Genomic DNA, 27,264 nt, shown 5'->3' with positions numbered 1-27,264 from the left:
TGCTTTCGACTGATTACTTATTAGGCCCGAGCGCCACAAGCTGGCGAGAGGCCTATTAATCTCGTAAGGCCGTGCGAAGCACGGCTGCGAAAGTGCGCACGTAGTGCGCACGAAATCGAGCGCGAAGCGCTCGCCCACTTCCAAACACTCACTAACGCACTCCTTCACTCATGCACGCCCCGTGCATACTAATTAGTAGTAGGAAAATGGAACATTACCGTTGTAAACGGGCGAAGCCCGTGCAAAAGTGTGCACTAAACGAGCACTTTACATTGAGATGACGACCGCTTCGCGGTCGTCATCCCCATATAAAGCACTCATTTGCGCTAAGTAGCTCACGAATACGTTCCCCATCTCTTGCATGTTCCGTGCATATAAGCATGTAATGCAAAAATTGAACATTATTACTGTTTAGAGGGCCAGAAACACAAAGTGGGCGGAGCCCACTCAAAATTAACGAAAGTACCCGTCAGTGACCAGGGACCCACACCATGAGGTAGGAAAGCGCGAGCGCTTTCCGAAAATGTATAGTTTATGATATTTGAAAAATGGGAAACATTGTTTTCGCATCGGAATATTATTCTTCTTCTTCTTCTCGGGACCAACCCCCCTATTTTTCACCCAGTGAACATTGACGAAAAGTCACAAAAATTTGCACACCTCTAAAAATCGTGCCTCTCTACATTCTGGCTATTTCCCTTTTCTAAAATAAAAAAAATTGGCGCGTCAGCGCCACCAAATGTACCAAAAATGCATTGAGAGATGGGAAATGACCCAAAAAAAATCTGATCGTAGAATCATGAAATTTGGCGTAGAGGTAGATGGTGACAAGAGAAGTAAAAAATATTATTACGGCAACGCCGTCCCCCGAACCACAAATGTCGGCCATATTGCTTCAAAAATGGCTAAACATGACTTCGGAGTTTTTCCAAACGTCGTACTTTTACGAACTCCTCCCAGGGCGTTGGCCCTAAAAAGCTGAAATTTGGTGAAAATGCTACTGAGGAGTGGGACATCAAAAGTTATCCAAATTACATTGATACCTCTCACGGTCTCTGTGCGGCGAAGCCGCAAACTGTAACTAAAATTTCAGAAATCTCCCATATTTAAAATTTCTGCCGTTTGCGCAGATAAAGTCCGAATTGCATCAAATTAGAATCAGTTGTTAAACTCTTTGCCCTAAACCTACTTGAAGTGAAATTAATTAATTTGGCGCGACAGCGCCCCCTATAGATTTTATATGGAGGTTAAATGTTTAGTTTTGCGAAATTATCTGAAATTTGACACACAACTTAATTTTAGCATCCCCATCAAAAAAGTAAATGAGACCCATGTCATAATTGTTATGGCTTTGCCGTAGCGATGATCGAAACCTCCCATGTTATTCCAATGGGGAAATCACCAGAACATGCTTACACTTATAAATACTTTCACCAACTCCTCCTAGGGCGTCAGCCCTATTAACGTGAAATTTGGGGAGACTCATCTTCAGGTGTGGACCATCAAAAGTTATCCTAATTTTTATTCTAAGAGTCACGGTCTGTGCGTGAAAGCCGCACATTTTGCCAAGAATTCAAAATAAAATTGCTTTTTGATGGTAAAACAAAGGGGAGAAGATGTGACAGCATCACAGATTCAGCAGTAGGCGTAATAAAAGGACAATTGGGGCGCGTTAGCGCCCCCTCCTCTTGCGGCGTGGCGGCGGCGTAGCGAGGGCCGATCATTGCCGCTTGCGGCTATATTTCTTCTTCTTCTTCTTCTTCTTCTTCTTCTTCTTCTTCTTCTCGGGACCAACCCCCCTATTTTTCACCCAGTGAACATTGACGAAAAGTCACAAAAATGTTCACACCTCTAAAAATCGTGCCTCTCTACATTCTGGCTATTTCCCTTTTCTAAAATAAAAAAAATTGGCGCGTCAGCGCCCCCAAATGTACCAAAAATGCATTGAGAGATGGGAAATGACCCAAAAAAAATCTGATCGTAGAATCATGAAATTTGGCGCAGAGGTAGATGGTGACAAGAGAAGTAAAAAATATTATTACGGCAACGCCGTCCGCCCAACCAAATGTCGGCCATATTGCTTCAAAAATGGCTAAACATGACTTCGGAGTTTTTCCAAACGTCGTACTTTTACGAACTCCTCCCAGGGCGTTGGCCCTAAAAAGCTGAAATTTGGTGAAAATGCTACTGAGGAGTGGGACATCAAAAGTTATCCAAATTACATTGATACCTCTCACGGTCTCTGTGCGGCGAAGCCGCAAACTGTAGCTAGAATTTCAGAAATCTCCCATATTTAAAATTTCTGCCGTTTGCGCGGATAAAGTCCGAATTGCGTCAAATTAGAATCAGTTGTTAAACTCTTTGCCCTAAACCTACTTGAAGTGAAATAAATTCATTTGGCGCCACAGCGCCCCCTACAGATTTTATATGGAGGTTAAATGTTTAGTTTTGCGAAATTATATGAAATTTGACACACAACTCAATTTTAGCATCCCCATCAAAAAAGTCAATGAGACCCATGTCATAATTGTTATGGCGTTGCCGTAACGATGACCGAAACCTCCCATGTTATTCCAATGGGGCCAGAACATGTTTACACTTTAGACTTTCACAAACTCCTCCCAGGGCGTCAGCCCTATTAACCTGAAATTTGGTGAGACTCATCTTCAGGACCATCAAAAGTTATCCACATTTTCATTCAAAGAGTCATGGTGTCTGTGCGGCAAAGCCGCACATTTTGCCAAGAATTCAAAATAAAATTGCTTTTTGATGGTAAAACAAAGGGGAGAAGATGTGACAGCGTCACAGATTCAGCAGTAGGCGTGATAAAAGGACAATTGGGGCGCGTTAGCGCCCCCTCCTCTTGCGGCGTGGCGGCGGTGTGGCGGCGGCGTGGCGAGGGCCGATCATTGCCGCTTGCGGCTATATTTATTATTATTATTATTATAATTATTATAGCCTTTGGATTATAAAGGCTATGTGTGGTAGATGGTATCAGAATAGTAAAGTAGCCTATAATTTCTGTCTTTATTAGTGTATGGTGTGGACTCCATGCTGCACCACCAGAGATGCTTTCTTACCCCTGGGACACCGTACTTGAATCTCTTGAGCAAAACTATAATTAAATAAAACACGGATTGTGTTACAAATTGTGCACTGTAGTTAATAACTGCGGTTATTGTATTCTCAGATGTAGTATTTGAAGTATTCTAATAAGCGTTTATTAATTCCCTTCTAAGTAACAACAATCAGGAATTCAGTGATCCCGTGACTTACTGAAAACAACGATGGACAATGTAAGTCAGCTATTGGTCGACTGAGCTGTCAATCAAATCAATCCTGAATGCTGATTGGTGAATCTGCAGTGCCAAACGTTCTCACCACCCCAAAGCGTCAACGTAAGGACGAACAGTCACGGCCTTTCTGCGCAATTTATGGAATCATCAAATGTATTAGATTCATGGTGCAAATATGTACGATGATGGGCTAATTTTAGCGTTCTTTGGTAGACGCAGAGTTATTCCATTGACCTCCAGCCATCTGCGTCCATATCTGATAAGTTTTTTAGGCATTTTAAGTAGAAAATCAACGTTCAAAATCCAACCCGGATAGTAAGTTTAAAGTTATAAATAAAATCAGCTGTTTCTTTTCTCACTTAACTATTTACTGGCTACACGATTATTTTTGTGTCAATACATCCACAGATCAAACAAAGAGCATAATTTAGAACCGATAGCACAATACTAAAGCTATCGCACTTTACGGCACTACGTTGCCATGGTAGCAATGAACGCTTTCGACAACTACAATGATAAGTTAATCATAATATTGCTTTCAAAGTGTTAAATAAATAATCAAGTATTATTGCGCTCTTGTATTTTCTTGTCTGTGTTTGAAAGAACACAAAAGGAGCCCATCATAGTGCTATATGCACCGTGATCTACGCAAGGGCACCAGCCGTTTGCATTACGTTGACGCTTTGGTGTTGTTCTTCCTGCGTCTCTGTCACGGTGCACTTCCTGGTGTGATTTCTTGTGGGCAACGCAACGCCGCACCAAAGATGTCGTTTATCATCAGAAACCGCGTTCAGTGATATAGTGAAGCAGCAGTATATAATTTGCAGAGGGAGTTGTTGGAGGGCTGGTGGTAGTTGTCCGAGCAGTGTTGTCACTGTCGGCGCACTACGCACCGTTTGCTCTCCCTATGCTAACTGTGCTAACTAGCTCACATTGTAAATATTAGCCAGCTGAGCTAGCATCCGTATATTAGATTGATAAAATGGCCACCATGGAGAAACTGATGAAGGCCTTTGAGTCTCTGAAGTCATTCCAACAGCAGCAGGGACCACTGACTGCAGAGGAGCTGGTCCAGAGGCAGTAAGTGTTAACTCTGTTAGCTTGAGCTAGCTTCTATGTCCCTCAAAGGAGCGCCAGTGTCTATTATGCACAGAATCAAAACTAGTTACGCTATTACAAAATGTAACTGTTACTGTATAAAGTGGCCCGTAGACCTTACTGTGCATTGAAAATACCTGCAATCCTCCTCACTGACAGATACATTCTGTAACAACATCGTGTGGTTGTAGCATGTAAACACTTGCAGCCCTCTACATTGTTGCCACAAATGGAAATGGTTCACTGAGAATATTAACATGTTGATTGAAAATCCCTTAGAAATAGAATATACATTTGTAATCATTAATTGTACACAGTACAGTATTTTTAGTAATAAATAATGCCCTGTCAAAAGGGTCAGTATAGGTTTCATGTGATGTAGTCTTATATTCATAATCAAGTAACAATGAGTGTATTTCAAAGTGTTGTATTTTTTTCCATTATTATTCTTAAATACATTTATATAAAACATTTGCTCTGTCTTTGCTTTCTTTTTTAAAATAAGACAATCTTTGTTTTCCCTTTTAAGGAAAAAGGACCAGGCCACCACCAAGAAGGACAGAGTAACACACTGTTTGACAATATGTGAAAACATAGTAGCTCAATCTCTAAGGTAGGTATCGATAAATAATGGTCATGAATAGGAGTGAGCAATATTAACAAAAACAATATTTATTGATAATTTATTTAGCGTCCAGATGACGATATTGAGACAATCAGAATCAAAAAAGGTTTATTGCCATTGTCAATGAACAAAATTCCCAGGCTAGGAACTTGTGATACAGTGCAACATACAAAAATTAACAATAATAAAAGCAAGATATAGCAAATACAACCTGCATTAAAAAAGTTTAATAATGAGATCAAATAGACTTAGTCTATTTGTTTATTATATACTTAGTATATAATATATACTACCGGTAAGTAATAATATGTAAATGTAACAGAAACGTCGGTGTAATCCCTCATTCGTTCAGGAGTGTTCCATTGTTATAAAAGCTTCAGTTGTTGTCATCTGGACACTGTTTTTCTAGAAAAACAAGATGTTTCTACTCTCATCCAAGACTCATCAAGACTCTAATGTGAAACGTCTGTAAAAATGAAATATCACTTGAAATATATTTTTGTTGCATTTTTTTTAAATAACATACCAGTTTCCTGCATATCCAAACATAATAGTAATAATAATAAAGTATATTCACATTATTGGAATTTTCCAGGTCTTCAAAAGAACCTACTCAATATGATCTGAATTTCAATATATTGCTGATCTCTCATGAAATTAACAATGCAATAATGTAATTTATAATAAATATTTATAATGGCCTGATTGTTAGGAAGCCTAAATTAAATTAGGCAAATCTTATTTTATATCAACCATGAAAATTCAGTTGTAAGAGTCAACTCTATTATGTTTTGTATAAAAAGTGTATATTTTGCCTTTTGTTTTGAAAAGCAGAACATCTCCAGAGTTTCAGAAATTGCTGGGGATTGCCATGGAGATGTTTCTACTCTGCAGTGATGACCGCGAATCAGATGTGCGAATGGTTGCTGATGAGTGCCTAAACAAAATTATCAAAGTGAGATCATTGAATGTTTGCTATATTGACTTTAAACAGTTGTTGGTGTTATACATACATATGTACCGTAGTCAAAAAGTCCTTTCGATTTGACCATGTTCTGTAAAAATCCAATTAAACAAAATAAATGCTAGGACAGATTATTGTTAAATGGGATACAGTAATCCCATTGGACACACATCTGTCCTCTTAGTTTCTAAATCCTGTCAGAGAATTCCGCAAATGAGAGTGTGAGATTCTTCTATAAAAGTCCTGTAAAATTCACAAAATCCCATAGGCATTAATGTCTTATCTCCTATCCCTAGCTCACATTGCGTGTGGAGGAATTGTAATGTAGAGGCCGGATGAATTTCAAATCATTAAAAATAAGAGTAGCTCAGACCACCCTTGGATTATTGCGGAGGAGGCTGTAGACTTGCCATGTGTAATGGTTCACAGGTTAAACCCCAAATCCGAGTCAAGAGACTGAGGCAGGTTATTTTAAAATAGTAAATATTGCAGGCAGTGTAGACGGGGAGCAGGAACAGGACATCAGGAGCAGAAGATACACAGAGGAGCACCAGGTAAGAATAAAAAATCCACACATCAAGGTAAGCCAGCACTGCAGAATGTGACAGAATTATCTGCCAGAGTGGTGGTGAAAAGACCAGTCTGATATACTGCAGTTATATATGCAGGTGGAATGGATGAAGTGCAGGTATGTCTCGCAGAATAAAACGGCAGTTGCTCCGCATGCAGTCTGAGCGAGGAGCAATCCATGGGGTTTCAGAGTAATGTTAATCGAGCACCTTTTACCATGGCAATTACCAATAAAAAACAAAATATTGTTATTGAATATGGACGCTGAAATCAATGAATAGGATGTATATATTTCATATTTGGTTTATTTATCTGAACTCATCCTTCATTTAGGCACTGATGGACTCAAACCTGCCCAGGTTGCAGCTGGAGCTTTATAAAGAAATCAAAAAGGTACTTCATGTACAAGACTGATTTGTGTTTGTCGTGGCCAAATGCAATGACGCATTTTTAAGTGCTGATTTTCTGTTGGTCATCAGAATGGTGCCTCTCGGAGCTTGAGAGCTGCATTGTGGAGGTTTGCTGAGCTGGCCCACCTCATTAGACCCCAGAAGTGCAGGTATACACTACAGTCTCCTGACAACAATGTTTTAACAAAATGTGATATTCTGCTTTGTTTTATATGCCCATTTCAGAGAGAATATATAATTATGAATGGCCAATACTTTCATAACCCCTCTCTTTTCAGACCATACCTTGTCAACCTGCTGCCGTGCCTCACCAGAATAACAAAGCGACAAGAGGAGACCGTTCAAGAGACACTGGCTGCAGCAATGCCCAAGATCATGCTGGCCTTGGGAAATTTTGCCAATGATAGTGAAATAAAGGTAAATTAGTTGAGAAGTATAAACACAGTTGCTGTCGCTAATTAAAGCAACGTCTGTTGATAAAGCGTTTCAATAAAATATATATTTGCTTTTGACAGGTGTTGCTCAAGTCATTTGTTGCAAACCTTAAGTCTAACTCACCCACAATTCGACGGACAGCAGCAAGCTCCGCTGTCACAGTCTGCCAACACTCCAGACGCACAACCTATTTCAACACCTGGCTCCTAAATGTGCTGCTGGGTGGGTTTTACTGTAAAAATTTGTGTCGTGTGTACAGTGGAAATGACATCTGAACATACACCCTTAGGTCTCGTGGTTCCTGTGGACGAAGAGCACCCAACTCACCTCATTCTGGGTGTCCTGTTAACTCTCCGTTACTTGATACCTCTCCTCCTTCAGCAAGTTAATACATCAAGCCTCAAGGGAAGCTTTGGAGTCACAAAGAAAGAGGCAGACGTGCAGCCAACACCTGAACAACTGTTACAGGTACAGCAGAGCAATTTTAGCACTGTAGGAGCAAGAGATAGAGATTGGAGCTGGTACTAAAAAGTTAGGCTGAAAGAAGAGTGGCGCGATATGCCCTCAAAAAGGATTTTCCAGATCACAATTTTAATTTTCGATTCATGCAACAGGCTTTGTGCACAATGGCGCCGGGCAAGCTCACCTTTTTCAGGCTTTGACTTAGCGCACTGTCCACTGCATGATCGTAAAGTATTTATTGATTTGAGGGCGACTTGTCAAAAAACCCTTTAAGAAAATAAATATAATGGGGGCAGAAGTAGGAATGATAACATCTAGATGGACGCCATTGTACACAGAACAAATTACCGTTCGTGCTTTTATGGTCGCCATTCAGAGGTATCCTGATGCTTCTGAGAGTTCATAATCGACTGTACTTGATTAATTGGTCCTGTCAATCACTCAGAGCATCAGAGCATGATAGTGGGAATAAAAAGCAGTGACTCTGATTCTGTTCATGTCCAAAGGTGTATGAACTTACCCTACACTACACACAACACTGGGATCACAATGTGGTCACAGCCGCTTTGGAGCTCCTGCAGCAGACTTTGCGGACTCCGCCTCCAGAGCTTTTGCACATGCTCATCACCGCGGGAAGCATCACCCACGCCTCTGTGTTTCGCCAGGACATCGACAGCCGAGCGCGATCTGGCAGTATTCTCGATCTCATTGGTAATCGTTCATTTTTAAGTCATTTTGACTACTTGGCTTTACTTTTTACCTGTAACATTTTCAAGTTCCAACTGTTTAATTCATGCTTTTCAGCTTCCAGTTCCTTTTCTGACTAACCTGTTTACAGTTTTCAATCCTAATCCTTTTGTATCTGCTTCTTTTCTTTTTGTACTTTCTTTTTCTGCTTCCTATTTCCTGGTGTTTCAGCTGGGGGAGGGTCTTCAAACAGTCCTCTCCTCTTCAGAAAACAGAAAGGTGACTAATACATTTATCGCTACTTGAGTAGTGACGTGGTTTTTGGGTTGAGATTAGAATCCAAAATTAAATCTTTCAAACTCAAGTGTATCTTGTGTAAAACATTGTGGACTCCCGTGCAGTGCCTCAGAGGCTCCCCAGCGGCGCCCTGACCCCAGGCGTTTTCTTGCGTTTAACCATGAATACTTTTCTTTTAGGGAAAATGCTCTCTGGAGAAGAGGATGGCTTGGAGGATGAAGCTGAGAAGAATGACGGCAACTTTTCAAGTAAGATACACCCACAACTCAATTCTCATCCTATCTCTCCATATTATTGCATATCTATGTACCTTTTTTTCAATAGTTCTATTAACATCAAAATAATTTCTGTCCCAGCTTCAGGTGCAGATGGATCCTCGACAGGCCAAGTGGACATCATCACAGAACAGCCTCGCTCCTCACAGCATACTCTCCAGCCCGGAGACTCCGTGGACCTCAGTGCGTCTTCAGAACAGGGCGGCAGCGGCGGGACCCCTGAATCTCCCAATGACAACGAGGAGGAAATGCTCAGTAGAAGCTCCAGCGGTGGGGCCAACATCACTCCAGAGACTGCAGATTACACCACCCCTGAGAACACCACGCCAGAGGGGCCCTTAGTGGATGGAGGAACTCTTTTAGGAACAAATGATCAATCACTTCCACCCAGCGACTCTTCCCAGACCACCACCGAAGGGCCAGACTCTGCGGTCACTCCCTCAGATGTAGCAGAACTGGTAGGTCTAATCATCTACTCTTTTGAAAATGCAGTTATGTTTATTGTTATGCAAAGAAAAAAAAAATACCTACAATTATTCAAAAATAGGATCCCAAATCGCCTTGGTCAGAACTGTATAAAATTTGACGATAATAGTTTGTAGAATGGACATTGAACATGCAGTTAGATCACTTCATTGATAAATAATTGGGTTATTCTGCTTTCATGGTAATATGCACAATTCTAATTGAAATTGTATTGTTTTCAAAGAAGTTCATTGTGAATCTGTCCATTCTAACAATCCTACATCTATGGTCTTGCCCACTCTTCTTACCCTGTCCTCACTTGGACCGCAGTCGCACTTTCCATTGCTGCAGGTGATTGAGCCATGCCCTCCTTCTCCGACCTCCACAGAGGGTCCTGATGCTGCAGACAACGACTCCTCTGTCCACAACACATCTTCCACATCGTCTTCTTTCTCTATCTCGTCTTCTTCCTCCTTCTATGCCACCTCCTCCTCCTCTAGCACTAGTGACAAGGTCAGCTGCAGTTGGACATTCTCTATAGTGGGAGGGGCTTGTTTGCCTGTTTTCCTCCATTCTTTTCCATTGCTTGTTCCTCAAATTGATTCCCTAATTTTACCTTGCTAGTGGCTATCCCTTGAACTTTGCACGTTTTGGTCTAGAGTAGAGATAGACCGATATATCTGGCCAATACTTACACGTTAAGGTGTATCGGCTATCAACCATAAAGCTCTAGCATAGACCAATATTTTTGTTTGGGCCGACAAAATAAAACGACAAACTGTGATTGCTCTGCTCTGTAAATGGTGTGATGTGTATTATTTTTCTTTATTATACTCTGTTATTTACTCTGTTATTATGTAGAGCAGTGAACTGCATTAACTGAGTTTGCTGTCATTTCAAATCATTTGGAGGAAATAATGAAAATTGGTCCAAAAATAGCACATCTTATTGGCCATCGGACGATCTCTGTTCTAGAGATTGCCTCCATGTTAAAGCAACATGTTTTTAATATCTTATTTGGAAATGCTTTGACAAGTTTTCTGTGAAAACCTAAAAGCATGGATACAGTACGTTCATTTAACTTTCAGGAGGCTGTGACAGGTTTTTGTTCCAGTTGAAACCAGGCAGAGCAAGTTGACAAATTTCAGTCATCAAAAGCTTGATCATCTTCTGGTTTTACTCTTTTGGTGTTCTGTTTTTTCAAGCCAAAACTGTTGGCTTGTTTTCGTCGTTCAAACCCAAGCATGACGCACTTGAGTTAAAAAAAAAATCTGTTGTCCTGTTGTTGTGTGTGCCATGTTTGGTTCCAAAGTTGGAAAATATCACTTCAATAAGTATGCACAAGGTTTGGATATGGTCCTGAAAGACTGGTATAAGAACCCTTTATTTTGCTTGTGTGTGCATAAGGTGTTGGATGGCAGTGAGAGCCAGTACTCTGGGATGCAGATAGGAACACTACAGGACGAAGAGGAAGAAGGAGCCTCCACCCAGGAAGAGCAGCAACAGGAGCCATTTCTGGGCTCAGCACTGGGTACGTTTCTGGTAGACAACGGTAACAGGTGAATAGTAAAATATTGACATGCCTGGGTGATCTAAACGGTGGGTAATGTGCTCTGTGTGCAGCTCTGAGTAAGCCTCACCTATTTGAAGGTCGTGGTCACAACCGCCAGGGTTCGGACAGTAGCGTGGACCGTTTCTTACCAAAAGAAGAACCAACTGAACCCGAGCCTGACAACAAGGTAAAGACTACTTGTATTCATGAACATTTTCAAAATAAAATCAAGATTTCAAAATAATGTGATGTCTTCTTTAATCTAATATTCCTAGCCATCACGGATAAAGGGTCCAATCGGACATTATACAGACCAAGAGAAGGAACCTTTAGTTCACTGTGTGAGACTTCTTGCGGCTTCCTTCTTGTTAAATGGTCAAAAGAAAGGTAATGTTGGCATTCATTAATTTGCTAAAAGGTTTTAATAATACAAACAGCTGATGGATTTATGTCTGTACAATGGCGTGTGGCGTGTGCAGAAAGTCAAGTTGTGTTTTCACTCACAAAATTAGCCGACCTATCTCATCAATTAACCCCAATTATTGATTTAACATATATGACATATAACGGCTTTAGTACTACAAGTAACTGCACAAAACAACATTTATGACGAGATACTCACAATAACATGCACACATAATCATGCCTAATTTGCCACAAACATAACCTTAAAAACAGCCGTAAACTCGCCCATCACTCAGATACAAATCAAACCACATCTTTCCTGAAGGAAATGTCCTGCATTTCCTTGAAGTGGAATTGGTCCAAAACAGCCACAAATTCACTCACTCTTCATACTATGTCCTGTTATTCCTTGGTCGCTGTTGTTACTTCATAAAATAGTGTTGTGTAAAATAGTGTCGTGTCGGACAAGCGTCAGCAGCAGAAGTGAGGGGAAAACGGCTTTAATTGGATATATTTCGGAACACATTAAATGTAGTTGTGATGCGCGGTAATTTTAGACGTTAGTCAATCACTGATTGCCCTGACCGCACGCCACTGCTGTACGAGTTTCTTCATTTCACTTGATAAAAAGTGTTATAGTCACTGTATCATCTTCACAGGCCTTATACCTGACAAAGAGGTGCGAGTGAGTGTGAAGGCCCTTGCCATCAGCTGTGTGGGGGCGGCTGCTGCTCTGCATCCTGCCGCCTTCTTCAACTCCCTCTACTTGGAACCGCTGGACGGCATCTCAGTAGAAGGTAAAAGCACAGTATTAACAGTTACAATGGTGTAAAAATTACAGCCTACTCAACAAACATTGTTGAATATGAAACAAAAGAAATGTTTTACTGGAAAACTTGAGACTTGGTATCGGCTGCCATGTTAATTAAGTTATTCCAAACCCATATCTAAATAATGATAATGATAATGAACTGCCATGTTGAGTAAGTTATGCCAAACCCATTATGCCAATTATGCCATTATGTCATAAGGCGCTGGTACAGCTGGCAGCTCGGTGTCAACGCTCTCTCTTCTTTCTCACACTTATTGTGCTTTATCTCCTATATTTTGTAAATATAGTTAGTATATTTTTTCTATTTTACTGTACGATAGGGACACGCGCTGGAATATTTTTTTTAATTCAACTGTTTTTGACTTTTTTCGGCTGGATTTTTCGTTGCGTTCGTTGTGTTGTTGTGACGTGAGCTAGCTCCGAGCGAGCCCACCAGCCCCCCCCCCCCCCCCCCCCCCGCGCCCTCCGGCCGCGCTAAAGTACGGTGTGTCGTCGGTACACGTTTATATACACGTTTATATGAAAGAGGAACTTCACGAACGATCGGGACACGCACTGGAATCGCTTTAAATTAACTTGTTTTGACTTTATTCGGCTGGATTGAGTGTTTTCGTCGTGTCGTTGCGATGTGCCTTGGCTCTGAGTCCCCCGGCTCCGGCCCCGCCCCCGGCTCCGGCCCCGCCCCCCGGCCGGCGCCGTACCGCGTTTACACAAAGGAGGAACTCATGAAACTGCGGAGAACAGTCGTCTTACCCGGAGATCGTCACGTTATCCCGGCGGACATCCTAAGGAAAACGCAACGAGGCAGACGGGCTGGACGTAAACTCCGAGAGAAGAGAGGGGCAAACAGGAAGTCGGTTCCCGCCGTAGTCATAGGTAACGTGAGGTCCCTTCAAAATAAAATGACCGGAATAGCGAGCCTCATGCGGTCCCAGAGGATGTATAGGGACAGCAGCATCTTGATTTTCACAGAGACCTGGTTAACAGCAGAAATGCCAGACTCTATTGTAGGTTTGGACAATTTTCATCTGCTGCGGGCGGACAGAACGAGAGAATCCGGGAAGAAAAGAGGTGGAGGTCTGGCGGTGTATGTGAACACGAGCTGGTCCAAACCCGAACACTGCACAGTGAGGGAGCAGCTGTGTAACAAGGATATTGAACTATTGGCTATTGGCATGAGGCCATATTATCTGCCCCGGGAGTTCTCACATGTGATTTTGATCGCAGTCTATGTGGCCCCGTCTGCCAATGCTGAAAATGCTTGTGAAGCACTGCTCTCCTGCACTTGTAGGCTGCAAACACAGCACCCACAGGCTCTCTTCCTTGTCTCTGGTGACTTTAACCACGCTTCTCCCTCTTCTGTTCTACCAACATACACCCAGTATGTTACCTGCCCCACCAGAGAGAATAGAACATTGGACTTGTTTTTTGCCAACACCAAGGAGGCTTATTCTTCTTCCCCCCTCCCTCCCCTGGGCAGCTCGGACCACAACCTTGTACATCTGAGGCCTGTGTATGAACCCATCGTGCGCAGGCAGCCTGTGGTGTCCCGTGAGGTGAGGATGTGGTCTGCTGAGAGCGAGGAGGCTCTGATGGACTGCTTCAGCACCACTGTCTGGACTGAGCTTTATGACCCACATGGGGAGGACATCAACACCATCACAGAGTGCATCACGGACTACATCAACTTCTGTTTTGAGAACATTGTTCCCTCCCGGACGGTGCGGTGTTTTCCAAACAACAAGCCATGGATTAACCGTGAACTGAAGGCTCTGCTGAAGGAGAAGAAGAGAGCCTTCAGGTCAGGGAACAAGGAGGAGCTGAGGACTGTGCAGAAGGAGCTGAGGAGGAAGATCAGGCAGGCTGAGGCCGGCTACAGGAGGAGGATGGAGGAGCAGCTGCAGCAAAAGAACATTCAGGGAGTGTGGAGGAGCCTGAAAACCATCTCGGGCTTCAAAATCCCCCCTGCCCAGACAGAGGGGGATCTACAGTGGGTGAATGATTTAAATGCTCACTTCTTGAGGTTTGATCGGTCACCCGCCCCTCCCCCTGCACAGCTGCATGCTCCCTCTTCCACAGCTGGACAATGCCCTGCATCTGTTCCTCTTCGCTTATCTGCCCCGGACCATCAGCTCCCCACTTCGCCTGGACTCACCCATCCCCCCAGCACACGGTCCCCCTGCCAACCACTGACTGTCACAGCAGCACAGGTGAGGAGTGAGCTGAAGAGGATTAAAGTGAGGAAGGCAGCAGGACCTGATGGCATCAGCCCCAGGCTCCTTAAGTCCTGCGCAGATGAACTGTGTGGAGTGATGGAGCATGTCTTCAACATGAGCCTGAAGCTGAGGGTGGTACCACAGGTCTGGAAGACCTCCTGTCTGGTACCTGTGCCTAAGACACCGCGCCCCAAAGACCTCAACAGCTTCAGGCCAGTGGCTCTCACGTCCCACCTGATGAAGACACTGGAGCGGCTGGTCCTGGACCACCTCCGCTCCACCGTGAGCTCAGCCATGGACCCGCTGCAGTTTGCATATCGGTCTGGCATCGGAGTGGAGGACGCCGTCATCTCCCTGCTGCACCGCTCTCTCTCTCACCTGGAAAAGCCTGGCAGCTCTGTGAGGATCCTGTTCTTCGATCTCTCCAGCGCCTTCAACACCATCCAGCCGCTGCTCCTGAGGGACAAGCTGGAGACAGCTGGTGTGGAGTATGACCTGGCAGAGTGGATCCTGGACTACCTCACAGACCGACCCCAGTTTTTGAGAGCCCGGAACTGTGTGTCTGACACTCGGACCTGCAGTGTGGGGGCGCCCCAGGGCACTGTCCTCGCGCCCTTTCTCTTCACCCTTTACACTGCAGATTTCAGACATGACACGGGCAGCTGTGTCCTGCAGAAGATCTCTGATAACTCTGCCATCATCGGACTCATCACGGACGACGATGACGCGGAGTACAGAGGACTGGCGCAGGACTTTGTGGACTGGTGTCAGCGGAACCACCTCCTCATCAACGCGGGGAAGACCAAGGAGATGGTGGTGGATTTCCGCAGACGCCACCCCACTGCCCCCTCACCAGTGAACATCCAGGGACGGGACATTGGGAGAGTGGACTCATACCTGGGTGTTCATCTGAACCACAAACTGGACTGGACTCATAACACAGACGCACTGTACAGGAAGAGCCAGAGTCGGCTCTACCTCCTGAGGAGACTCAGGTCTTTTGGAGTGACAGGGCCACTCCTGGGGACCTTCTACGACTCTGTGGTGGCATCGGCCCTCCTGTACGGTGTGGCCTGCTGGAGCAGCAGCATCACAGAGAGGGAGAGGAAGAGGCTGGACAGAGTCATCAAGAAGTTCAGCTCCGTCCTGGGCTGTGCTCTGGACTCGGTGCAGGAGGTGGGGGACAGGAGGGTCCTGGCTAGATTCACATCTATGCTGGACCATGAGTGTCACCCCCTGCAGGACACTCTCTCCGCTCTGGAGAGCAGCTTCAGTGAGCATACTGATCCACCCTCGCTGTGTGAAGGAGAGGTTTCGTAGGTCTTTCCTTCCTGCTGCTGTCAGACTTTATAACAAAAACTGTTAGTACTGAACACTCGCAATACTGGCCTAACCATGTGCAATTCTGTCATATGTGCAATTGCTGTTGGAATTCATGTGCAATTACTGTGAAATTCATGTGCAATCTATGTGCTGTCGTGACACATATTCATGTGCAATTACTGTCGTGATCACATGCAATGGTATTTATGTATTTATTTATTTATTTATTTGTCTATGGGAGTTTTTATTTATTTATAGGAGATCTTCTACTGAAAGTGTTTTTCAGACTTCCTATAAGTGATCTGTTCTTCTGTATCTACCTCTGTATCTACCTCTGTATCTACCTGCGTTGCACCAATGAAATTTCCCCATGTGGGACAATAAAGGAATATCTTATCTTATCTTATCTTATTACAAAATCATTGTTTCCTTAAATACTGGCTAAAGAGAGGTGCCTAACCTGCCATTGGGGGTTTGAGACGTATAAAACAAAGCAAATTCATAACTATAATTTACTTCTGACCTAACAGAGCAACAGTACGTCAGTGATGTGCTATGCCTCATCGAGCATGGGGACCCTCAGATCCGAGGGGCCACTGCCATCCTGTGTGGAGCTATTATTCATGCAGCCCTCACCAAAACTCGCTACAACATACACAGCTGGCTGGCCAGTGTACAAAGTGTAACAGGTTTGTGTCCAGTTTTAATATTAGAACATTGGCCCCCCCCCCACAAGACTTACATTTTGCGTTCCCTTAGGTAACCCTGTGTCCCTGGTGGACTTGGTGCCTTTGATCCAAAAAACTTTAAAGGATGAATCATCTGTCACCTGTAAGATGGCTTGTTCTGCAGTGCGAGTAAGTATTTGTATGTGCTGATGTTGTGTGGTTTGCTCTTGTGTATGTGAACTGTGTGTTTGTTGTAGCACTGTGTAATGACCCTGTGTAAGAGCACCCTGAGTGAGCTCGGACTGCAGCTGCTGATCGACCTGCTCGCTCTCAGGGACTCTTCTTATTGGCTTGTTCGAACTGAGCTATTGGAGACCATGGCTGATATAGATTTCAGGTAAATCTGATGAAATATAGATTATGTAACAACTGTGCAATGAAGCTTACATTTCTTTTTGTTTATTAGAATAATTAACTTCCTCGAGAGGAAAACTGAAGCTTTGCATAAAGGAGATCATCACTACACTGGGGTAATTTTACATCTTACTGTTGATATACATGAGTTACTATTGTCATACAAAACCTTACTACTCTTCATTGCAGACATTGGCATTGCAGGAGAGGGTCCTGCATGATGTGGTCATCTGTCTTTTGGGAGATGATGACCCACGAGTGCGCCATGTGGCAGCTTCAATCATTTGCAGGTACTTTCAATTATTACTTCTTTTCATAGGTCGTTTTCACACTGCCACATGTTAGTTTGACGTCAAAGAGCTCCAGGAGCGGTGTGTTTGGAACAGTGTGAACAGGACAACTGCAGTCTGGCCCACATTTAATGAGACCACATGTTTAAGCGGTCTTTGAGCCGCCCGCTCCTCTCGCACTCGGAAGCAGGCCGAAAGTGGTGTGAAGGTGGTTGACCTCGGGCTGAGCTTATCTTAACCGCAGTGAGAGCAAAAGTGCTAGGACGTGGATCAAAAAAGTGATGGATCACTTGGATCACGTATATTTGTAGGACTGGGCACTGCATAGTTTGAAGCCAGTTGTCATGGAAATTCTTGTGTCAGCCAACTCCTCTCTTGTGACTCATGGTGCGCCTTTTGGGGTGAACGAGTAGCTGTACGTGTGAACTAAACCTAGTGTGCACTGGAAAGCTCCAGGGGCTGTGTAACGTGTGAAAACACCCTTAATGTTCATTGTATTGACACTTTGTTTGTTTTTAGGATCGTCGCTCGTTTATTTCATGACTGTGACCAGGGTCAGGCTGATCCTGTTGTTGCTGTAGCACGAGACCAGAGTTCAGTGTATCTACAGTTACTAATGCACGAAACACAGCCCCCTTCCCAACTTACAGTCAGCACAATCACAAGGTAACCACATAAACAAACAGCTGTGTATATTTAGTCCTGTTTATAATTCAGTTGCTGCTGTTTACGACACACGAATAAAGGGATAAATGCTCTAAAGTAGGTCTTATGAAACGGTCTTTTATTCTGTTAGAACATACAGGGGCTTCAATCTGTCTAATGCAGTTCCTGACGTCACACTGGAGAACAACTTGTCAAGAGTCATCACCGCAGTGTCGCATGCTTTTACCACTTCTACCTCTAGAGCCCTTACGGTAGGATTTTGTTCAGTTCCCACAATGTTTTGACACATTTTCATTTGACATTTTTCCCACAATGTACAAACACATTCTGGTTTCCTTTGTAGTTTGGCTGTTGTGAGGCTTTATGTCTCATGGCTTCAAATTATCCCGTATGTAACTGGAGCACAGGCTGGCACTGTGGCTATGTCAGCGCTGGATCCAGTCTTTCTTCTCGGGCCAGTCTGAACCGCACCAGGGGCCGGGCCCATAGGTTAGCCCTAAATCTCCCTCAATATAAATATTTTCTTGTTGTCGTAATTAAAATGAAATGTTATTGCAGTTTGTCACACTCCAGCAATATGCCTACGTCATCATCTGCAGCAGACACTGAGAAGAAAACTTTGGTCATGGGAGTGGCCAACATGGTTCTCTCATTGCTCTCCTCTGCCTGGTTTCCTTTGGATCTTTCTGCACACCAAGATGCACTTTTGCTTGCTGGCAATTTGCTTGCTGGTGGGTAACGGAAGCACTTTGATAAAATATATATTTCGACAATGACTTATGAATAAATAACTCTCTTCCATGTTTAGCTGTGTCTCCTAAATGCATGCGTAACCCCTGGTCTGGTGAAGATGAAGGAGGTAATTCCAGCACCAGTACTGGCTCCAATAAGATAGAAGAACCCTGGGCTGCACTTTCAGAGCGCCCCCTTGTGGTGATGGTGGAGCAACTTTTCTCTCATTTACTGAAACTGCTCAACATCTGCGCACACGTGTTGGACGACACACCACCTGGGCCCGCAGTAAAGGTAGTTCATGATGTTCTGAAGTCTTTCTAATTTCATTACATAAAATAATTTTATTATTTAATGCAAACATGTCTTACCAGGCCACCCTCCCATCCTTAACCAACACCCCATCATTAAGTCCCATTCGCAGGAAGGGTAAAGAGAAAGATGTGTCTGATTCCAGTGCAGTGCCCATGAGCCCAAAGAAAAGTACTGAAGCCAGCACAGGTAAACTGCAACCCACACAATATTGGACCAAATAAACTTGAATGTGGAGTAAAAATGTGTGTTGTTAAAAATGAGTAGGGCGACCTGCAGACAACACTGGATCAACAGCAATTAGTAAATCCACAACTCTTGGTAACTTCTACCACCTGCCAACCTACCTCAAGCTGTATGATGTCCTGAAAGCCACATACACAAACTACAAGGTTAGATAGTCATTTTAAAATATAAAATGTTGTCGCCACGAAACTACCTGCTTAGTACTAATGTCTTGTATGGGACTGTGTTTAGGTGACCCTGGATCTGCACAGTAACCAGGAGAAGTTTGGCTGTTTCCTACGCTCTACGTTGGATGTTTTGTCACAGCTGTTAGAACTGGCTACTCTGCATGATATCGGCAAGGTAATCAATTAAAATGGCAGAATCTAAATGTTACTCAGCTTTGCCTGTGGTTAATGTGCTTTCTGTGGTTTTATACAGTGTGTAGAGGAAATTTTGGGCTACCTGAAATCCTGTTTCTCCAGAGAGCCCACCATGTCGACTGTTTGCGTACAGCAGGTTAGTAGTTTCTTTCTTTCATTTAATTTCCTTTTATTTAAGAGGTTGGAAAGTAAAGTTTTGTAAGTTAAATTCCATCTTTCCTTAAAAAAAAAGAGGGGATGGGGGGCACAGTGCATTATTTACAGCGCAACAATAATACTGAAAACACATTCTGTATGAATACCTGTACTGTGAATTTGTTCTAAATTCGTGTGGTAGTCCCTTGTGGTTTCAGCACTGAGCAGTGTGCTGTAGCTGTCTTGACTCCACACAGAGTGAGGTTGGCTCCTGCCGACAGGGACTGTAAAGACATTGGTTTCCCTGTGCGATGGTTCCATACAGCTTTCATTGTAATGCTTTTTCATGAGTTTGTAAAAGGTGCATGTTCTTTTTAGTTGCTGAAAACTCTTTTTGGCACCAACCTGGCCTCTCAGTATGAGGGAGTCCATAGTGGACCAAGTCGGTCTCAAGGGAAAGCCCTTCGCTTGGGTTCCTCTAGCCTTCGACCTGGTCTCTACCATTACTGCTTCATGGCCCCATATACACACTTCACCCAGGCACTGGCTGATGCAAGCCTGCGCAACATGGTGCAGGCTGAGACCGATCAGGACACATCCGGGTAGGTATCTACACACTTCCAATGGATTGAATACATAAGTTGACACGGACTGAAATTTAAATACCTTGTTTTGCCAGATGGTTTGATGTCATGCAAAAAGCATCAAATCAGCTGAGGTCCAACATCGCTAATGCAACGCGCCACAGAGGAGACAAGGTGACTTAACCAGTTTGGTCACAAAATGAAATAAAAAATACACTTTTCATCTATATCTATCTAACTAACACACTATTATCCTTTTCTTCCAGAGTGCAATTCACAATCACATTAGACTGTTTGAGCCACTGGTGATAAAAGCTTTGAAGCAGTACACCACAAGCACTTCTGTCTCACTGCAGAGACAGGTGCTGGACCTGCTCGCCCAACTGGTGCAACTCCGGGTCAACTACTGCCTCCTGGATTCAGATCAAGTAAGACAAAAAACTTATTGTTAGACCTTTGTTCATTTCCATTGATTTCTCTTTCGTTTGTTCCAGGTGTTTATTGGGTTTGTTCTCAAGCAGTTTGAGTACATTGAAGTTGGACAGTTTAGGTAAATTGTTCTCTCTTAGAATACAACATTGGCACCAATTTCCACTCATCCACTCTTGTTTTTGTCCTTGTAGAGATTCAGAGGCCATCATTCCAAATATATTCTTCTTTCTTGTACTGCTGTCGTATGAGCGGTATCACTCCAAGCAGATAATCAGCATCCCTAAAATAATCCAGTTGTGTGATGGGATTATGGCCAGTGGCAGAAAAGCTGTGACCCACGGTAAAGTCTATTTCACAAAATAAAGACAAACAAAATTTTGTAAAATGTACTTACTTTACTTTTTCTTTACAGCTATCCCTGCATTGCAACCTATCGTCCATGATCTTTTTGTTTTGAGGGGCTCCAACAAAGCGGATGCAGGAAAAGAACTTGATATTCAGAAAGAAGTGGTTGTGTCGATGTTGCTGAGGCTCATTCAATACCATCAGGTTTAATATCTGCAATGCATTGTAGTATTTTTTTGCTTTACATTATTTAGTCTTCTTATGAGTCCTTATTTACATTGTAGGTGTTGGAGATGTTTATCCTTGTGCTGCAACAATGTCACAAGGAAAACGAGGACAAGTGGAAAAGACTGTCGCGGCAGATAGCAGATGTCATTCTTCCGATGATTGCAAAGCAGCAGGTGGTGTCATTAATAATGAATGTTCGTACTTGACCTAGTGTATTTGCGTTACCAAGACGGTTCTTTTCTGATTGAACAGATGCATTTGGACTCTCCCGAGGCACTTGGTGTTCTGAATACTCTTTTTGAGTCCGTTGCTCCCTCCTCTCTGAGGCCTGTGGACATGCTGCTGAAGAGTATGTTTACTACTCCGGTTACTATGGTAAGAATTGTTTTCGGAAAGTAAATTTAAAACACTTATTATACAATTACTCATGGGCCACAATACATGGCACATATCGGTAATCTTTAGTTTACTTAATGTTTACTAGGCACCGTCTTTGTCTAATTAGAATGACTAACTTTATCTGGAGAGATTCATTGCACCAGGTTGTAGCATAAGTGCTAATTTCCTCCTGTTGTCCCTGGACAAGCTGCTCATAAACTCAAACTCAGTTATTCAATACTGGGACAATTTCGTTCACAATATATAATTAGTTTTAGAAAGAAACAAATGCCTTTTTATAACAACCGTTCTTTGTTAAAACACTACCTGCAATAGGGCTGCACAATATATTACAATTAAATCTGAATCACAATTTGATTACCAGTAGTACCAAATTGCAGAGGTTGTAATTTTTTGTTTACTACAAATGACAAAATGTCTATATATGTCTCTTTAGGGTAGAAATGGTTAACACAATATTTGCAAATCTACTTGCAATCAAAACACTTCTACAAAATTGTTTATGAATCAACTTTTTTAATCCTCCTCAGTATAAAAAAACACTATTTAGACAATCAATACATCTGCCAAATTAAACATCATGATATGAAATGACCCTTATAATATTACGCCTTGTGTTTCTGCAGACATCGGTAACCACTGTCCAGTTGTGGGTGTCTGGCATCCTGGCCGTCCTCAGGGTGCTAGTGTCTCAGTCCACAGAAGACATCGTACTGTCCCGGGTCCATGAGCTCTCTTTCTCCCCTGATCTCCTCTCATGCCAAACCATCACTCGACTGCATCAGCAAAGCTTCTCCCCAAATGAGCCACCATCTGAAACGCCCGCCGTCCAGGAACCTGATGATGACACACAAAAAACACTCCCAGAAGAAACATTTGCCAGGTGAATAAAAGCTTTAAAAAGAAATTATCTAATGATTATGATTTCAAAATGTTGACATCACCATTGAATTGTTTGTACAGGTTCCTGTTGCAGTTGGTTGGAGTGTTACTCGATGACGTTTCCACTCGTCAGATCAAAGTGGACATTACTGAGCAGCAGCACACCTTTTACTGCCAGCAGCTCGGCACACTTCTAATGTGCCTTATACACATATTTAAAAGCGGTATGTCTACATTGATACTGACACTTTTACTTTTTTACACTTTTAGTCTTTCATGTGTGATGATTGATCTTTACATTATAATTCAAGGGATGTTTCGGAGGATCACAGCCGCAGCCAGCCGCCTCTTGAAGGGTGAAAGTGGAGGTTCACAGTCTGATGGCTGTGAGTTCTACCAGCTTGAGGGACTGAACAGCAGGGTCCAGAGCCTTATCACGACCCACCCCTCCCTCGTGCTGCTGTGGTGCCAGGTTCTGCTCATCATCGACTACACAAACTGTACATGGTGGTCAGAGGTGCACCAGACCCCCAAGTGAGAAAAAACCCAATGATGAATGACAGTGGCGTTTAGTATAATGCTCACATCAATATTGACCTACAACTTGGATATTTAATTCATCATAATTTGTTTTCCTTCTCATAGGAGACAGAGTCTGTCCTGCACAAAGCTGCGAAGTCCTCGTGGCTCAAGGGAGGGTGAAGAGGACAAGCCTGAATCACGCTTAGCTATGGTCAACAGAGAAATAGTCCGAAGGGGAGCCCTCATCTTGTTCTGTGACTATGTGGTGAGAATATTTTGATTTTGATTTTGCTATGTAGTTCTTTTAGCATGCTTATATTTTTTTGTTTCATTCTTCTTCTTTCAGTGTCAAAACCTCCATGATTCGGAGCATCTCACCTGGCTGATTGTTAATCATGTGCGAGACCTGATCAGCCTGTCCCATGAGCCTCCAGTGCAAGATTTTATCAGTGCTGTTCATCGTAACTCTGCGGCCAGTGGCCTCTTCATCCAGGCTATCCAGTCACGCTGCGACAATCTCTCCGCTGTAAGAATTCCAATAGGGAATTTAGTTTTTAAAATCTATTTTAGACAATTATCATTTTAATTCTTACTCTGGGTAATTTGTTTTAGCCCACCATGTTGAAGAAAACTCTGCAGTGTTTGGAAGGGATTCACTTGAGTCAGTCCGGCTCGCTGCTGATGCTGTATGTGGACAAGCTGCTCTGTACTCCCTTTCGTGTGCTCGCTCGCATGGTGGACACTCTTGCCTGTCGCCGGGTCGAGATGCTGCTCGCAGAAACACTACAAGTACGCAACTGACACTAGTGCAATGCTTGAGTTTTAAACTTGTATTTAATTCATCATCTTTTTGACGCTGCAGAACAGTATAGCTCAGCTCCCTGTGGAAGAACTCACCAGGATTCAGGAGTATCTTCAAAGCAAGGGGCTTGCTCAGAGGTAAACACACTGATGTTTGCCATCACTCGGATACTGTGGTTTCCGTTTGCTTGTCGTAGTATCTTTGCGTGGCAGAAGATTTGACCAAGTCCCCACTTTCCATTCCAGGCATCAGAGGTTCTACTCTCTGCTGGACAGATTTCGAGCCACTGTTACCGATGGCAACAGCCCAGTCCCTCCTGTGACATCACATCCCTTAGATGGGGATCCTCCCCCTTCACCAGAATTAGTCACAGCAGACAAGGTAGGCTTAAAGGTCAATTGCATGCATGCTGTTAAGGCTCTTTTTATAAGGCTTTTTGAAATTTTATGCAAATATATAAAAGCTCTTTGCTTTATTAGGAATGGTATGTGGCTCTGGTGAAGTCACAGTGCTGTCTCTGTGGAGATGTATCATTGTTGGAAACAACAGAACTTCTCACCAAACTACCTGCACCTGATCTCCTCAGCGTAATGAGCTGCAAGGTAACAGATTAACATTGTTTAAAATGCTTAATAAAGGGTTAAGTAACAATGCTTGATATCTTTCTTGTAGGAGTTTAATCTGAGTTTGTTGTGCCCAAGTATAAGTTTGGGAATTCACCGGTTAACGCGAGGTCAAGGGTCACTTCTGTTAGAGACTGCTTTGCAAGTCACCATTGATCAGCTTGTCGAGGTCACGAAGTCACTTCCTGCTCCACACCAGTCTTTTCTGCCTCCCTCTCAGCCACAACCCTACTGGGAAACGCTTGCCACTGTCTATGGTAAGGAACATGTTAATGGTTTGGTAAATTAAATGTCTTTTCTATCTAAAGCATTATCTTAGGACGTGGATTTGTTTCCCCAGATGAGCCTGGCTTTTTCCCAAAGGTTTTGTCGCTATGTAGAGCTCTTTCTCAATACTTGTTGAATGTCAGTCAGCTGCCCTCCTCGCTGCACATTTCTGCTGATAAGGAGCATCTCATCACTGCTTTCACATGCACTGCTACAGAGGTAGTCATTACGTTTTCTACAGATGTGTAAAATGGGTTCACCTGTTGTTAAATGTGACTTTACTACTGGTACTCCTGTTCTCCAGGTGATCGTTTGGCATCTGCTGCATAACCAGCTGCCTCTCAGTGTGGACCTCCAGTGGGCTCTGGCCTGTTTGTGTCTCGCTTTACAACAGCCCTGTGTTTGGAACAAGCTTTCTACTTTAGAGTACAACACACACACCTGCTCTCTTATTCACTGTCTGCACCTTATTATTGTGGCAGGTAAAATAGTGGTTGTCCTCTTTAACACATTTTATATTGCTAGTGTTTTTAAGAGTTGCTTTGGTGTTTAGTGGCTGTGAAACCAGGCGACCAGCTTCTATATTCTGAGAAAAAACCCAAGGCGGAGGATGAAGGAGATGAAGTAGATTCTCCTCATGCAAACCGTAAGTGTCAATTAAGGAAATGTGGTGTTTATTCACCGGTTTGCATTTAGCCCAGGACCTGCAATGAATAATAATGAATAATGCACTGCTCTTGTTTGCAGACATGCGTGAATGGCAATCATGTGAGATAATGGGAGAGCTGGTCGAGGGTCTCCGAAGCGTCCTTACTTTGGGTCACCATAGAAACAGTGCAATGCCAATCTTTCTTACTCCGACTTTGCGCAACATTGTGATCAGTCTGTCTCGACTGCCTCTGGTTAACAGCTACACTAGAGTTCCTCCACTGGTCAGTAAGAGAAGAGAAGATGCAGAATAATCATGTATTAAAATCATCATCTGCATCGTGATGTCCTTTATGTTTTAGGTTTGGAAACTGGGCTGGTCCCCTCAGCCAGGAGGAGAGTTTGGCACAAGCATGCCAGAGATTCCAGTGGACTTCCTGCAGGAGAAGGATGTCTTCAGAGAGTTTCTGTACCGCATCAACACACTGGGTATAAACACCAAATAAAGTCCATCTATCTGTCTATACAACTGTCTTAGTGCAATATTGTGTATTTCATAAATATGCAATTTTTAGGTTGGAGCAGTAGGACACAGTTTGAAGAGACATGGGCCACTTTGCTGGGGGTGCTGGTCACACAACCCATCACTATGGACCAGGAGGAGGAGACTCAACAAGAGGTGTGAAGTGTTTTCTAAGAAAGATGTCCCATTTAAGAACAGCTTTGCCATGGCAACTCTTCTGTAAAAGCCAATACCAAACCGACATAAGAGATTTTGGGCTGCAATTTCATTGATATAAATAGAATAATAAGAATAATATAGACAATAATTGTGTATAGATGAAATGGTAACTTCTCTCATTTACTTTATATTTATACATTTCCTGTTTAGGAGGACTTGGAGCGTACCCAGTTGAATGTGTTGGCTGTTCAGGCCATCACCAGCCTGGTGCTGAGTGCTATGACCCTGCCCACAGCTGGAAATCCTGCAGTCAGCTGTCTGGAACAGCAGCCGCGGAACAAGAGCCTCAAGGCCTTAGAGACACGGTGAGTACTCAATAATAATCATTACATTACAACAACTCACTCTTGAGTCTTTTAAATTTCTTTTTTGAACAAAGATTTGGGAGAAAGCTTGCCGTGATCAGAGGTGAAGTGGAGAGGGAGATTCAAGCTCTAGTGTCAAAGAGAGACAATGTTCACACGCACCACCCCTACCACGCATGGGACCCTGTGCCCTCGCTCTCTGCAGCCTCAGCCGGTAACAAACTGCACATGCACAAAGTTTGTCCCCCTTTTTAAATAAGTGTAATTATACATTTCTCTTTCTTGGTTTTGTAGCGGGGACACTTATCAGCCATGAAAAACTGTTGCTGCAGATCAACACAGAGAGAGAGCTGGGTAACATGGACTACAAATTAGGACAGGTAAGAAGTAAAATGTATTTGTATGCACATTGTGTTGGATTTTTTTTTTTTTAAACTCCTACCTTTTCAGGTATCAATCCATTCAGTTTGGCTTGGCAACAACATCACTCCACTCAGAGAGGAGGAGTGGGGAGAAGATGAAGAAGATGAGCCTGACACTCCAGCTCCCACGTCCCCCCCGCTGTCTCCCATCAACTCAAGGTAAAACAAAAAGGGGAACGCAATCAGGGCAGTCAAGGCAAGCAGTGATTGACCAGTAAAATTAAAAGTTACCATGTGTCACACTCACAACTATATTTAAATTGTTTCGAAATATATCCAAATGAGCCCGTTTACCCCTCACTTTTGCTGCTGAAGCTTGGCCGAAG

The 27,264-nt window shown here is 43.3% G+C and overlaps 1 protein-coding gene and 1 non-coding gene across 18 annotated transcripts in view; both read left to right on the top strand.

The window, feature by feature from the left end:
* Positions 1-3,986: 3,986 nt before the first annotated feature.
* The window catches only part of htt (huntingtin), a 29,384-nt gene continuing 6,106 nt past the window's right edge, over positions 3,987-27,264 (top strand). For 2 of the 17 annotated variants that reach the window (XM_072463405.1, XM_072463400.1), the window contains exons 1-57: positions 3,987-4,376; positions 4,924-5,007; positions 5,854-5,974; positions 6,887-6,946; positions 7,033-7,112; positions 7,242-7,380; positions 7,479-7,620; positions 7,688-7,866; positions 8,367-8,571; positions 8,779-8,826; positions 9,024-9,577; positions 10,992-11,115; positions 11,208-11,323; positions 11,412-11,523; positions 12,201-12,338; positions 16,443-16,601; positions 16,672-16,769; positions 16,838-16,977; positions 17,047-17,110; positions 17,184-17,284; positions 17,804-17,950; positions 18,081-18,201; positions 18,294-18,439; positions 18,509-18,681; positions 18,759-18,976; positions 19,057-19,183; positions 19,262-19,386; positions 19,472-19,582; positions 19,661-19,738; positions 20,116-20,339; positions 20,417-20,495; positions 20,588-20,749; positions 20,816-20,871; positions 20,945-21,093; positions 21,166-21,302; positions 21,383-21,499; positions 21,579-21,701; positions 22,352-22,608; positions 22,689-22,831; positions 22,919-23,141; positions 23,253-23,394; positions 23,476-23,655; positions 23,742-23,918; positions 23,992-24,068; positions 24,177-24,312; positions 24,411-24,533; positions 24,604-24,811; positions 24,895-25,040; positions 25,126-25,303; positions 25,375-25,467; positions 25,569-25,753; positions 25,832-25,958; positions 26,045-26,148; positions 26,362-26,516; positions 26,591-26,730; positions 26,811-26,896; positions 26,967-27,097. In XM_072463405.1, the coding sequence (XP_072319506.1) occupies positions 4,279-4,376; positions 4,924-5,007; positions 5,854-5,974; positions 6,887-6,946; positions 7,033-7,112; positions 7,242-7,380; positions 7,479-7,620; positions 7,688-7,866; positions 8,367-8,571; positions 8,779-8,826; positions 9,024-9,577; positions 10,992-11,115; positions 11,208-11,323; positions 11,412-11,523; positions 12,201-12,338; positions 16,443-16,601; positions 16,672-16,769; positions 16,838-16,977; positions 17,047-17,110; positions 17,184-17,284; positions 17,804-17,950; positions 18,081-18,201; positions 18,294-18,439; positions 18,509-18,681; positions 18,759-18,976; positions 19,057-19,183; positions 19,262-19,386; positions 19,472-19,582; positions 19,661-19,738; positions 20,116-20,339; positions 20,417-20,495; positions 20,588-20,749; positions 20,816-20,871; positions 20,945-21,093; positions 21,166-21,302; positions 21,383-21,499; positions 21,579-21,701; positions 22,352-22,608; positions 22,689-22,831; positions 22,919-23,141; positions 23,253-23,394; positions 23,476-23,655; positions 23,742-23,918; positions 23,992-24,068; positions 24,177-24,312; positions 24,411-24,533; positions 24,604-24,811; positions 24,895-25,040; positions 25,126-25,303; positions 25,375-25,467; positions 25,569-25,753; positions 25,832-25,958; positions 26,045-26,148; positions 26,362-26,516; positions 26,591-26,730; positions 26,811-26,896; positions 26,967-27,097 (8,066 nt within the window). In that variant the 5' untranslated portion in view covers positions 3,987-4,278. Of the gene's footprint in view, positions 4,377-4,923; positions 5,008-5,850; positions 5,975-6,886; positions 6,947-7,032; positions 7,113-7,241; positions 7,381-7,478; positions 7,621-7,687; positions 7,867-8,366; positions 8,572-8,778; positions 8,827-9,023; positions 9,578-9,854; positions 10,098-10,991; positions 11,116-11,207; positions 11,324-11,411; positions 11,524-12,200; positions 12,339-16,442; positions 16,602-16,671; positions 16,770-16,837; positions 16,978-17,046; positions 17,111-17,183; positions 17,285-17,803; positions 17,951-18,080; positions 18,202-18,293; positions 18,682-18,758; positions 18,977-19,056; positions 19,184-19,258; positions 19,387-19,471; positions 19,583-19,660; positions 19,739-20,115; positions 20,340-20,416; positions 20,496-20,587; positions 20,750-20,815; positions 20,872-20,944; positions 21,094-21,165; positions 21,303-21,382; positions 21,500-21,578; positions 21,702-22,351; positions 22,609-22,688; positions 22,832-22,918; positions 23,142-23,252; positions 23,395-23,475; positions 23,656-23,741; positions 23,919-23,991; positions 24,069-24,176; positions 24,325-24,410; positions 24,534-24,603; positions 24,812-24,894; positions 25,041-25,125; positions 25,304-25,374; positions 25,468-25,568; positions 25,754-25,831; positions 25,959-26,044; positions 26,149-26,361; positions 26,517-26,590; positions 26,731-26,810; positions 26,897-26,966; positions 27,098-27,264 lie in introns of those variants that run through there. The other 15 variants (XM_072463414.1, XM_072463404.1, XM_072463403.1 and 12 more) reach the window with 15 other exon arrangements.
* LOC140378703 (small Cajal body-specific RNA 14) lies at positions 19,933-20,063 on the top strand. Its single transcript, XR_011930525.1, has one exon.

Source organism: Eucyclogobius newberryi, unplaced genomic scaffold (genome assembly GCF_026437365.1).
Source record: "Eucyclogobius newberryi isolate DKJ021-1_F unplaced genomic scaffold, fEucNew1.0.hap1 SCAF_4, whole genome shotgun sequence".
Taxonomy (NCBI): domain Eukaryota; kingdom Metazoa; phylum Chordata; class Actinopteri; order Gobiiformes; family Gobiidae; genus Eucyclogobius; species Eucyclogobius newberryi.
This window is presented reverse-complemented; position numbering and strand designations above follow the sequence as displayed.